The sequence below is a fragment of the Peromyscus eremicus genome, chromosome 7, assembly GCF_949786415.1.
Source record: "Peromyscus eremicus chromosome 7, PerEre_H2_v1, whole genome shotgun sequence".
Taxonomy (NCBI): Eukaryota; Metazoa; Chordata; class Mammalia; order Rodentia; family Cricetidae; genus Peromyscus; species Peromyscus eremicus.
In genome coordinates this window covers 5701092-5714338 of record NC_081422.1, presented here as the reverse complement: position 1 = coordinate 5714338, position 13247 = coordinate 5701092, and the positions used below count along the sequence as shown (strand labels likewise).

Sequence of the window (13247 nt, the reverse complement as noted above, 5' to 3'; positions counted from 1 at the left end):
CGGCTGCAACACCTATGAATCACAATGACCAGCACGGCAAGATGTGCATGAAGGTGCAATAAGTGGACTCACATGTCGGTGGTCACCAACAGCTCTCTAATTGGTCTTAAGACCCACTCAACAGAAGGGAAGTCATGCCTAGGATTAGAAACCTAGCCAGCTTCCCAGAGTAAGTGCAGTCATAGACCTTAGAAAGAATCACTGTTTTGCTAGGTCATCATAATTTCTTATTACATTCTAAACCTTATCTTTATACCTACAGATAAATGAAGCTGTCATCCATCATCAAAGAAGTATCTCACAGCAAATGGAGATCATTACAGAAAACCATCATCAGGTCCAGAATGTTGCTTAATGAACCTGGCCCAGCCCCAGTGGATACATCTACATCATACCTCCTGCATCTATGGTTCAGGAAATATCAAGAAAGAGAGGGCAGAAAGATTATGAGAACCTTAATACCAAGAAGTCTGTTGTGAAACAGTCTCTCATAGAAATGTCTGCATAAACAAGATCAAAACAGTGGCAATATCAGTGGACACCTAATGTGGAGGGGAAAGTTCCACAGAGTCTCACTCCTGGAATGAGAACTATGGGTAACTGATGACTGCTTGGAGAGTTAGCTTCTCCCAGTGATGAATCCCTGTTTCTCCTAGTTTAACATCCCTAAAACTACAGATGTCTTATACCGTAAGCCTTCTAGCTATAGCTCTGTTGGCTGTCAATCGTTGCCATGACGTAGTTTTGATCAGTAGTGCACGTACGAACATTATAGCCTCCAAAGGTTCAGCGTGGGTGACAGTAGCTCAAAAATAAATCCTAGAAATAGTGTGAAATATTCTTTTCAAGCATAAGAAATAAATAAATGTTTGTTTGTATGTATGTCAGGGACTATAGAGAGACCATATGTAACAGCGATGAATCAGGTTCTTTAAGCAGCATCCTGGAAACATATAATTATGAAGTCAGTTTAATTGCATAGCACCAATCAATTGCATTATTTGCTCCAAGGATATTCTACGCCCTCTCATGGTCTCCACTGGCATCTGCATACATGTGCACACACACACACACAAACAAACAAACAAATAAATAATTAACAGACAAATAAATAAATAAATAAATCTTAAAGTTGCTTTTACACCAACATTCTGCTCACCATTTAGACCAGCGCTGTGTTGAAAACAAGGGCACTGAAGACTCTTAGTTAAAATGAGACTCAAGGGAGTCACTTCCTGAAAGTGAAGTGTTCATGATCAGATAAAAAAAAAAGTTATTTTATGTATATGCTCTTTTTATGTGTTTCTAAGTTATACATAAGCCCTATCTATATACATTTATGCATAAAAATCATTTCAATAGATATGAAACAAAATCTAAAACATGAATTCTTGAAAATACATAAATTAGAAGGGGAGGCTACAAATTATAACTGTTGAAAGTTAATGAGATGTAGTGGTTCTGGCTTTCAAAGACAGTGCCTGATGAATCTAAAGAATTTAAACAACTATTGAAATAAATGAATGAATGTTTCATCTTGGAGTAGTGACCAGCCCTAAATGTAAGCAACACGTCCTGGAGAAGGTATTCCCTCAGCACTATACAACTGCAGGAATTTTCACACAGCCCAGAGACCAGGCAAATTTCTGTTTTAAGAATGCTAATATTGGGTCAGCTCTCTCTGTGGTTTTCCCCATCATGATCTTGACCTCACTTGCTCCTGTGATCCTCCCTCTCTTCAACTGAAATCTAGGAGCTCAGCCCAGTGTTTGGTTGTGAATCACTGAGCTGGGGAACATGCATGGGACTGAACTAGATCCTCTGAATGTGGGTGACAATTATGTGGCTAGATCTGTTTGGGGAGCCCCTGGCAGTGGGACCAGGACTTATCCCCAGTGCATGAAATGGCTTTTTGGAACACATTCCCAGGGTGGGATACCTTGATCAGCCTTGACACGTGGGGAGGGGCTTGGTCCTGCCTCAACTTAGTATGCCAGACTTTGTTGACTCCCTAAGGGAGGCCTTACCCTCTCTGAGGAGGAGTGGTTGGGGGGTAGAATGGGAGAGGTGGGGGGGGCAGTAGAAGGGGAAAGAGGGGAACTGGGATTGGTATGTAAAATGAAAAAGAAACCTTTTTAAATAAATAAATATAAATATAAAAAAGAATGCTAATATTGCAATAACAGGGTGAGTTTTATCTGCAACAGTTTAATTCCCTGAAAGAATTTTTAAACTACCCTTAGAATTCACCTCATTTCCAATTCTTATGGTAATTTTGGTAATTTGGACGTTCATTTTGTTAGCAAGCCCTGTGTGGAGTCCAGTCCCTCCCTCGTGCGGTGTCAGGACAGGATGCTCCACACGGCAGGATCAGAGATTCAGAATGGAGATATGAAATCTGCCCTGAACAGGCAATCAGTCTTAACATGGCCATTGACTCATTGATTTTAAGCAGTACATACCTCTGGGTAAATACTGTACAAATGTTTTGTTAAGGAAGGCAAATCTGGTTTTGGTTTTTGAGCTGTTTTTGTTTTTGTCTTATTGATTTTTTTATTTTGTTTTTGTTATTAGTTCTGGTTGTTTTGAGAGCAAAAAAAAGACATGAAGTTGGGTGAGGAGAATTTGGCAGGAGTTGGGAAAAAGGAAAAAATATGAAAAAAATTATAGATATATATATATTTTCATATATATATGAAAAAAATTAAATTTAAATTTAAAAATAAATTATGCAAATCCTACAGTAAACTCTAATTTCACACTGATTTTTTTAAAACATTTATTGTATTTTTAACTTTAGGGATAGGCTTGTGCCCCTGTGGGTGTGAGTGCCAGTGAAGGTCTGAAGAAGGTGACAGATCCTTAGGACTTGAGTTCCAGCGGCCCTGGGTGGGGGCTGGGAACTCAACTCTAGTCCTCTCAGAAGGAAGATGAGCTCCAACAGTGCAGCTGTCTCTCCAGCCCCGCACACGGTCAGTCAAGCCAGTTTCTCGAACACAACCGTATGTTGGCACAGAAGCAATTTATATACATTTTAGAAACAGAGCACTTTATGTCTGTAATTTCTTCTTTATTTTTTATTTTATTTTTAAAATTATAATATAAATACATCGCTTTTCTCTTCCCTTTCCTCCCTCACAAACCCTCCCATGTACACCTACTTGCTCTTTCTCAGATTCATAATCGATTTTTTCATCAATTGTTGTTGCATGCCTTCATGTATATACCTAAATATAATCTGCTCAGTCTGTTTAATGTTACTTATATGTATGTTTTCAGGGCTGACTATTTAACCAATTGGTGTGCTCTTCACTGGGGAAGACTATTTCTCTGACTCTCTGCATTCTGTAGGTACCCGTAGTTCTTTGTGTAGGGTTGAGGCCTTGTGGCCTTTTCCAGTCCACTTTGGAGTGTCTACTGTTGTTGAACTGATTCAGTACATGCTAGGCAGCCGTGTTGGTAAGACACCATGGGTGTGTAGGTTCTGACATTTCTAGGATCCACAGCCTCACAGCTAACTCCCTGATCCTCTTGTGCAATATTCTCTGATCCCTATGTCGGAGTGTTTTCTAGATGTACTCATTGGGACTGGGCTTCACATCTCCGCACTTTTATTGGTTGTGGTTTTCTGTCATGGTTTCCGTATGTTACAAAGAGACATTTCTTTGATAAGGGGTAAGGACTCTACTTACCTATTAGTATTAGGACAAATAATTAGAGTTCAATAAAGTGGTGGTTGTAGGTTCTCCAAGACCCATGACTTCACTAATGGGTAATTGGTTAGGCTTCCAGTACGAGGCATGATTTCCTTATTACTAAGCAGATCTTAAGCCCAATTAGAGAGCTGTTGGTTATCTCTAAGGTATTAATGCCACTATGGCATTGTTAGGGTTATCATATTGTGCTGTTCATTGTGGTTTGTAGGTATCATATCGGTGTAGGACTATTGATTGCCTCTCTTCTTTGAAAGCTTGCATGGCACCTTCTGGTACCATGAGAGATAGTCCTTAGGGAAGAGGCATTCAAGACAGTTTCAGGGGCCTCTGGGCCCTGTGTCTGAAGTACATGTGTCTTCAGCAATAAGAACTTATCTTCTACCTCTGGGGGAAGGGGTGACAAATGAGGGCAATAGTAATACCCTGTGTGTTTTGGGGAGTCTCTTGGACAACCCTGTATCAAAAGAGGGCTTCTCATGACTAGTTTTGGGGATTTTGTTAGTTGGCCTTTGGCTCTTGGAGGGAACATTGTCAACCCAGATGAGAAATTTTTATTTACATTATATATGTATGTTTATAAATAATGTCTGTAGTCTTTAAAGAGTCGTGATAAATTTGTGGATCTTGGTTAAATTTGCAAATTATCTACAGAACACTTATTTTGGTATACTGATCTTCCTTGGTGAAAATGATTGGCCATATTTCAAACCTTCATTTCACTGTTGATGGAACTAATGATGAAAGAGTCTTTGGCTCCTTCCTTTAGTCCCGTTCAACCAACTGCAAGCTGTGTAATGCTGGGCATGCCCATCAACCTCTTATCTGTAAGGTTTTTTTTCTTATCAGTAAAATAAGAATTTTGAATGCTCACACCTCACAGCTTTTATTCAGTTTGAATGACTTAGTATCTATGAAGCATAGAGAAGTCCACAATAAATTCTCCTTACTAAACATAATCATATCATGCCAACAGAGATGGCTAAATAGATTCAGCAGTCAATTAAAGGATGGGAGTATACAGGTTGGCCCTGATCTTCAAAGATGAGAACACCTTGATAGAAAGAGAAAGCTATAGTCAAAGATGCCCAATTCTGTGTAGATTTCTGGTATTTTTTCCTCCTGTCTTCTCTTCTCACCTGGGTATTTCTTAGATATAACAAGCACAGCACAGGAATCTTGGCTCACTATAGCGGAACCAGCATGTGGCTCTCTAAAGTATCTATGGCAAGAAGGAAGAAGCAGAATGGAAGGATGATGTTATGCTGAGCCCTCTGTATGGGTACAAGAATGATTATGTGGGGTGCTGAGAGTGTAGAGGACCCTGCTAGCCCCTCTGCACATGCGTTCCAGATGTACTTTTGAGATGTACTGGGTTGAGCCCATGTGAGAACTTAACAGCCTTGTAACTTCATGCTAGTGGCTTAACATCTGTAAATTTCAGCATCTTTATTTGTAAAACAAACATTAAAAATAGACAAGTGACTGTTTTCAAGAGTCAACTACATTTGTACAACTAGAAAAAGACTTACTACAGAGTAGGTATCCCAAAAATGTTAGATCCCCAGATGTAAGTAAATATTTTGGATTACTTGTCTGTAGAAAAAAGAACACGTTGTATTGTATATAATTCTTCTTAATCTCTTTTCTCCTCTTCCTGGAGCCTCAGTTAACTGAATTTGAGGCCAGGTGTGCCACAACCATATGTTATGGGAGAGCTGGAGCACTTGTTTGCGTAAGAATGTTATTCAGCCAATTGCAATGGCTTGAGTCTTGAGAAGTATAGCAAATTTGACTGCCAGAGTTTAATTAAAACATGGTGCACAGATGAAGATGACCCCTTACACTGAAACCAACACAACACTCCTAAACAAAGAGCAATCATAAACGGTAACTTAACTCACTGGATCCAATTATATCTAGCATTTTAATGAAACAGAAAAAAAAGAGTGAAATTAACAAAATGTCTCCTTTTATGATTTTTACTCTCTAAAAGACAAATTGCCCTGAGAAGTTGCTTCTAATGACTCAGGGAAGATAACCTTGTGGAGAAAAATGATGCACTGTTTCCTTAGAAGTAAGCAACACTCTAAACAAAACAAGTGTTGACCTTTAAGCACATCTGAGGATCATTCATCTCACAGTGTTGGCACTCTAAAGACATGTTCCACGACAATCAGTGTTTCCTGAGGGTTATTGATTATTTCAAGCCATGGCAAGTTTTGAAACAACAGGTGTGTCTGTCATGCAAAGCGCTCTCCATGAGGTCAAAAGTGAGACCCTCCTGTGCTGCAGTGGCTGGGGGAGGGGGAGGAGGAGGAAGATGATTCTAAATGAAGTTGGAAACCAAAACCAACAGTGATTTCCACACTCGCTTTTCCCCTGAGATGCAGCTTCAGAATGTATACTTTCCACCATTAAATAATGGTGAATAATAATTGTTGATATTCATCAATATTTCTTTATATCTCTGCATTTGGAATATTATCAATTATTCTATATACAAATTGCATTTTTAATTGTTCCATTGGGTTTTTTTCAATAATTATATTTTTCAGCCAGGTATGGTGGTACACAACCATAATTTCAACACTCAGCAGGTTGAAGCAAGGATTTCAACCTATACTACATCATGAGTTCAAAGTTAGCCTGGACGACCCAGTGAAACTCTGTCTCAGAAATAAAAAAGAAATTATATTTCTCATGGACAGATGATCTATTGGCTCCTTTAACTAAAGTTCAGGATTTGCCTTTATGTTACTGATGTCATTGCAAAGGACATAACAGATATTAGGATTCTCACTGAATTCAAACACTACCTATTTTTTTTTTGTTTGTTTCCCTAATAGGAAACGAAATTAAATATCTCTTTGGGAGTTGAAGAGATGGCTTGGTGAGTAGAATGTTTGTTCTGCAAATGCAAGGCTCTGAATTCAAATCCCCTGAACCTAAGCCAAAAAAAAAAAAAAAAAAAAAATTAGGTATGGTTGCATGAACCTGTAAGCCCAGCATCAGGAGGTGAAAACAGGCTGATCCCAAGAGCTCACTAGCCAATCAGCTAGATGAAAGATAAGCATATGTGTCAGTGAGAGGTCCTGTCTCATTATGTGAGGCTGTAAGGGAAAAAAAATCAAAAAAGATAATCAAAATCTTGCTCTGCCCTGGATATGCACCCATAGGGGCACAAATCTGCAGTTACCACACATACAACACACACACACACACACACACACACACACACACACACACACACACTACAGAATCTCTTTGGATTTTTTCCTAAAGTTGAGACCCAATGAGGTTACCCTTTAAAAATATTTTGTTCATAATTATGTTCCAAAAGATTCTGTCAGCCTTGAACACTGGCTGTATGAAATGTTTTGTTCACAAGTGGGGTGCAAATGATGCCTTTTATGTGGGGAGGGGAACAAAACAAGATTCTGTCAGCCTTGAACACTGACTGTATGAAATGTTGTGTTCACAAGTGGGGTGCAAATGATGCCTTTTATGGGGGGGAATCAAAACAACATGGCTCTCACAAGCCACACATCACCTATGGATCAGAAGACACCATGGGAGAATTTCCACTGTAAATATTTTAAAATATAAACTTCAAGTCCTTGTATTTTCATTAACTTTTAATTTTAATTTTTTGCTTTCATAGGCATTTTGCAATTAAAATGACAGGTTTTATTTGTCTGGCTTTATGTGTCATGATAATATTGTACTTCATGAACATAGTAATTTGTCATTTCTGGAAATCATTACCCACTATGTATTCAAATATTGGTGCTTCTTTTTTCTCGTTATTTTCTTCTGGAACACCTACCTTCTTGTTCTATGACTCTTATTAAAGTCTATTTTGGGGGCTGGAGACATAGCTCAGTGGCTGGGAGCACTGACTGCTTTTCCCAAGGACCCGGGTTCCCTTCCCAGCACCCACATGGCAGCTTACTACTGGAGTCTGTAGCTCCAGCTTCAGGGGACCTCACACACACATACATGCAGACAAAACACCAATGCACATAAAATAAAAGCAAATCATTAAAAAAAATAAATCTCTATTTTGTCTATTTATTTGTGTCCCTGAATTTTTGCTTTGTTTTCTTTTTCAAGTCAGAGTTTCTCCATGTACTCCTACTCCTGGCTGTCCTGGAACTTACTCTGTAGACCAGGCTAGCCTCAGAATCACAGAGGTCATCCTGCTGTGTCTCTGAATTTTGAATATTAACATCAGTTATACTATGGACAATCTGTATTATCTGCATTATACAACTTAGTGTTGTATTTTTCCATCAAGTGTTACGTTATTTGGGGTGGGAAGGGCAGTGAAGTAGCTCTGTGGGTTAAGGCAGCTGCTGGCAGGCCTGAGAATTCCAGTTCAACCCCTGGGACCCACATGGTGGAAGGCAAGAACTGACTCCAGCGAATTGTCCTCTGACTTACACACACACACACACACACACACACACACACACACACGCACGCACGCACGCGCACACACACACACACACACACACGCGCGCACACGCACACACAATTATGATTAACTTTTAAAATAAAATTGCATTATTTTCTTTTATGGGTGTATCCTCACACGTATGTATACACAAAATAAGTCAATAATTGTAATTTTAAAAACTTTTTAAAATGGAACTGCATTGTTTTCTTTTTCAGATGTTCTGTCCATAGCTCTTTTGTGGATGTGCCCCCTGTTCTTCTGAGACTCTTTCTTTCCTTAAGGTTTTACATTTTTACACTGTGGCATTTTATACAAACCAGCTTTATACCTTTCCCCCTAATTACACTGTTACCCTAAGTGCCTAAGGACCTCACAGGGCCATCATGCTGGCTGTGTAGTGGATTCTGCTGTCAGCTCACTCTCTCCTATTTAACTGTTTCCTGTGTGCTTGGTCACTGGCTGTAGTGAGTCTATTTTTAGCAGGCTTGCTCTTGGATGAATTTCCTAAGCAGTCAACATGGACAGGATGCTTCTCTTCATGCTTTAACATTTCCCTATACTGAGAGCCCCAGGCTTGATGATCTCTAGGTCAACTAGGCATACAAAAAGTAAGAGCTCACTGGGCATATAGGCCCTTAAATTGAAATTCCCAAGGGGACTTGTCTTCTTCCTGGTGTTTGCAACTGACTGTGCTGGTGGGCATCATTTTTTAGCCTAACTTTTCAGTATAATGAGAGTTCAAGGTATTTCTCAATTCTAGTTCTCTGCCTCATTTGCAGCTAAGACCTTTCCCACATTATATTTTCTCTAGCATCTTTGTTCCTGACACACGGCAATCACATAATTTTTAAGCAATTTATGTAATGTTATTGTTTTGTTTCATGGTACTTTTGATCAAATCCTGGACCTTGGGTATACTGGTGAGCATCTTACCATGGAGCTATTCCCAGCCACCAAATTAGTAATGTTTTCAAATATTTGAAAATATATTACTACGACATGCTGGCTACCACAGGGTATTTTTCACATTTGTTTCTTGGGGGTTCATGTACTCCACAGCACATACACACAAGTCAGAGGGCATCTTTACAGGGTCAGTTCCCCGATCCCACAACATGGATCCTGGGGATCAAACTCAGCAGGCAGCAAGTGCCTTTACCCACTGAGCCACCACATCTTGTGCTACCACAAGTTTTTGTAGTTGCTTTAGACTTACTCTAGTGGGTTGCCTGTAGCTTTGATTGTCTTGCCTTGTCATTATTCAAAATCTGAACAGCAATAAATGTCAATTCAATAGTTTATAACTCAGTGGTCAATGGAACTAAATCAACTCTTCTCCATTGCTTTGGAAACCCTTAACATATGCGTATATGTCTGAGATTCTCCTTCATGTTCGGGTCATAGACTGGAGACATTTCTTTAAATAAAGGAACCCCTGGGGTCTTGGGAGGATGTGGGACTTTCTTGTTACTCATCATTTAAAATTAATTATAATAGAATGTAGCATCTGCTTTCTAATTGAAAGTTAGAAAAAGAGGAAACTGTGACTCTTTCTTTCAAAAATATCATCTTTAAAATATTAACACTTACACTTACCAAGGCCTGAGAATGTGCAATTGGTCTCCCACAAGATAATTCCCCACAATCTTCAGTAGTAAAAGCTCCAAAACTACATGTAAAAACATTCTTTTTAAGAAGATAAATGTGAAAGAGAATTTCTAAGTGAGAGTGGGTGGATTTATCTCACAGAAATGGCCACTTACAAAATTCCAGAATCTTACATGGAAATGTCGGTGACTTGAGAAAAATAGCCATTCTGCACCTAAGGTGTATCAGTGATTGCCACAATGACACCAGTACACACTCTACTCAAAAACACACAAAAAAATCACTCTCATCACAGTTTAAAAGTCCATGAAGTGTTCATTTGTACTCTGTACCAAAGGGAAGTCAATTTTTTTCTAGCATTTCCTCCTGCATCGTTTTTTTATTCAACTGCAAAATTTAAAAACTTCGTCAGAGAACACGTTGGATGAAAAATAACCCTGAATCCTTTGGGAAACAGTAGATTTGGAGGAGAAAAGCTTTAACTCTGGTGTGGTTCACTCTCAACATGACTCAACAAGTGCCACCCATCACGAACTGAAGCCCATTACCGTAGTCCTCTGCATCCTCTTTTTTACCTGTCCTCATCAAGAGTAGCTGAAATTCCTGTACTGAAGGAGAAAGGTGCTTTTGCTCTAAATAGTATATTTCTAGAATTCTCTAAATACATAATTACATATCAATTACTATATATAATAGTAATTTAAAGAACTTCATGATTTAGACAGTAAATCACATTTGAAGACATTATGAAAAGTGTTCAAACAACTTGGAATTCTTACTTTATTTCATCTCACTGCTGATAATATAACCATGGATTTTTAAAGTAAATCACTTTCTTTAAGACAAAGAAATCAATTAGAATAGAGATTGTAGAATAAAAAATGTTTAGTTAATGAGACTAATTTTTTGAAGATGCAGATAGTTATCAAATCACTTAATTTAGCCAACAAGTAATTACTAAACAGCATTAGAGCTTAGTGAAACTCAATTCAAAAACAAGGTCTCCCTACACTGCCCAGACTGACCTCAAACTCGAAGCCTTGAAGTAGCTGAGGTCACAGATGGGCAACACCTACCCTGGCTTCAAAGCAAATTTGCAAACAGCTATCATCAGAATGCCAGCATTTTTCTATCATTATTTTTTCTTGCCATGCATCTTCTTGCTTTTAGTGTGTACTGTGTCAACAAGCAAATACAACATCACTAGAGACTTAAAAATGCAGACTTTCCAGTTGCACCTAAGACCCGGGGAACTAAAGTCTTAGCAAAGCCTCTGGATGGTCACATACCCATGGAACGGGGAGAAGTCTAAGTCTGCCCTAGGAAACAGAACTCTTCTGGGCTGGGAGACAGCTCAGTGGGTAAAAGCGCCTACCAAACAAGCACGAGAACCCAAGTTCAGATCCCCAGCACCCAAGTAAAACCTTGGTTCAGTAGCATATGTCTGCCGGTCTTAGGAAAAAGATGAGCTTCAGGGTCAGTGAGAGACCCAAAAAAGTAATGTGGAGAACTGTAGAGGAAGACTTCCTATGTCCATCTCTGGCCTCCACACACAAACCATGGACAAGCGCACACACACACACACACACACACACACACACACACGAGCCCACAGATATATACCACTCCTGCACAGAGGGAGGGAGGGAAGAGGAGAGGGCAGGGGGAGAGAGAGGCTTATCATTGGACAGCAAATATAACATTGACAAAAATGTCCTGAAATTAACTTTTGACGGTGGCTGCCAAGTGCCAAGCGTAATGACTATTACATGTGCAGTGTTGTACTGTACAACTAAAGAGGTGAATTTCACGTTGTCTGAATTATATCTTAATTTTTCATAAATGAAAAGAGGTTTTCATAGATGCTTTTGGCTTGCACAGCTCAGAAGAATGGAACCACTTCCAACTTTTTTTTCATCCTGGAGAAAAATGTAGATGCCCCATTTCCTGGGGCTCAGTTCTCACCAGGAAAGTAAACCACAGAAGGTTTTGACTCTTCCCGTCCTGACCACAGCCCAAAAGCCAGTCTGTAGTCTCTGCCATGAGGGTCTGCCAGCCCCCGGGGGGAAGGGATAGAACCCTCCCTCCACTAGAAGGAGTCACCCAACTGAGAAAGGCTTTTCTCGGAAACAGCTTGGACGGCTGTGACAGGCCAGGAAACCTGTGTATCAGTGAAGCAAGATCAAGCAAAGGCGAACAGAGCCAGAAACACTATCTGCCGCCTGCACACGTGGTCACAGCCTGGGGCGGGGAGAGGGGAGCGAGGCAGGAACTGAGACTGTTTCTCCACTCTGCTGTCTGCTGTCTGTCCCTCCCCATCACCACTGTTAGCAACCTGGAATCTGAGGTTTTGTTGTTGGTTGTTGCTGTTTTAAATAAGGGCTCCTGGTTATTGAGAGACCACTAGGAAGCAGCCGATCCCTATTTTTCTGTGCCCTAACAGGCTCACCCAGGTCCTGCCACGGGTACAAAAACCTGAACAGGTCTCCTTCCTGGTCTTAATCTCAATTCCAGGGTGAGAAGGAGGCTGTCCAGGGGGTAATGGATAGGTCTGGCCTCAGAACCTCCCTACTTGTTTTCTCCCTCAGCAATCCTTATGCAAGACCAGAGGACTGAGGCAGAGCTGGAGAGTGCACTAAGTGGGTTCCTGTCCCCAAAGTGCCTTCAAAGAGAGAGTTCAGTTCATCACTTCCACAAAGACTGAACCACTGGAGCGAAAGCTGGAACCCATTCTGAGTTCAGATCGTGCCTGTTGAGCAGTGCCACAGGATGGCAGGGACTGTAAAAAATGACCCAACAAAGGTGACCAAGCACCAGATCCCCTGTGGTGACCTGGCATCCCTCCACATGTAGTGGGGCGGGAACCTGGCGGGCTCATTCTGAGGGTGAGCGCACCCCTGGAGTGCTCACAGCAAGCCAGCCCGGCCCCACCGCGCACGCCCCTGGATGTCTGGAGAGACATCGCTGGTGGGACACGCACAGTACCCACTCCTGCAGCCCATGCCGCCCGCGCCCGCACTTACAAGCTGGGGTAGTAGCCATAGGGTGGCAGCGGGAGCTGCGGGCAGCCGTCGTCTCCCAGCTCGTCCATCAGCAGATAGTCTTGGCTCTCGTTGCGCCGCGCTCCGGCTCCAGGGGCAGCCAGCGGAGAGCCGCCCCTCCGGGCCACGAACCCGGGGCTCTGGCTCATGGCACAGCGCGCAGCCGGCCTGCACCCTGCTCCCGCAGATCGGGACTTGGGGAGAAGGGGCCGCGTCACCTACCGAACTGGCCCAGAGCAAAGCGATGCCCAGGAGAGGAAGATGAGGGAAGGGATGCAGAAGCCAGTCTTACTGGGCTCTGCCGGTGGCTTCCCTGCCCGCCAGGGTGAAAGTCACTTCTTAGGGGCTTGGGGCACAACCGCCAAGGGAACCTTGACCTGAGATCATCTGGACCGCGCCAACAGGCGGCCTGGGCTCCCAGGC

The 13247-nt window shown here is 41.4% G+C and overlaps 1 protein-coding gene across 1 annotated transcript in view; it reads right to left on the bottom strand.

Moving 5' to 3' along the window:
- Window positions 1–12973, bottom strand: part of Trpc6 (transient receptor potential cation channel subfamily C member 6) — a 116769-nt gene extending 103796 nt beyond the window's left edge. The window contains exon 1 of the mRNA XM_059267216.1: window positions 12807–12973. Coding sequence (XP_059123199.1) covers window positions 12807–12973 — 167 coding nt within the window. The remainder of the gene's footprint in view (window positions 1–12806) is intronic.
- Between the last annotated feature and the right edge of the window lie 274 nt (window positions 12974–13247).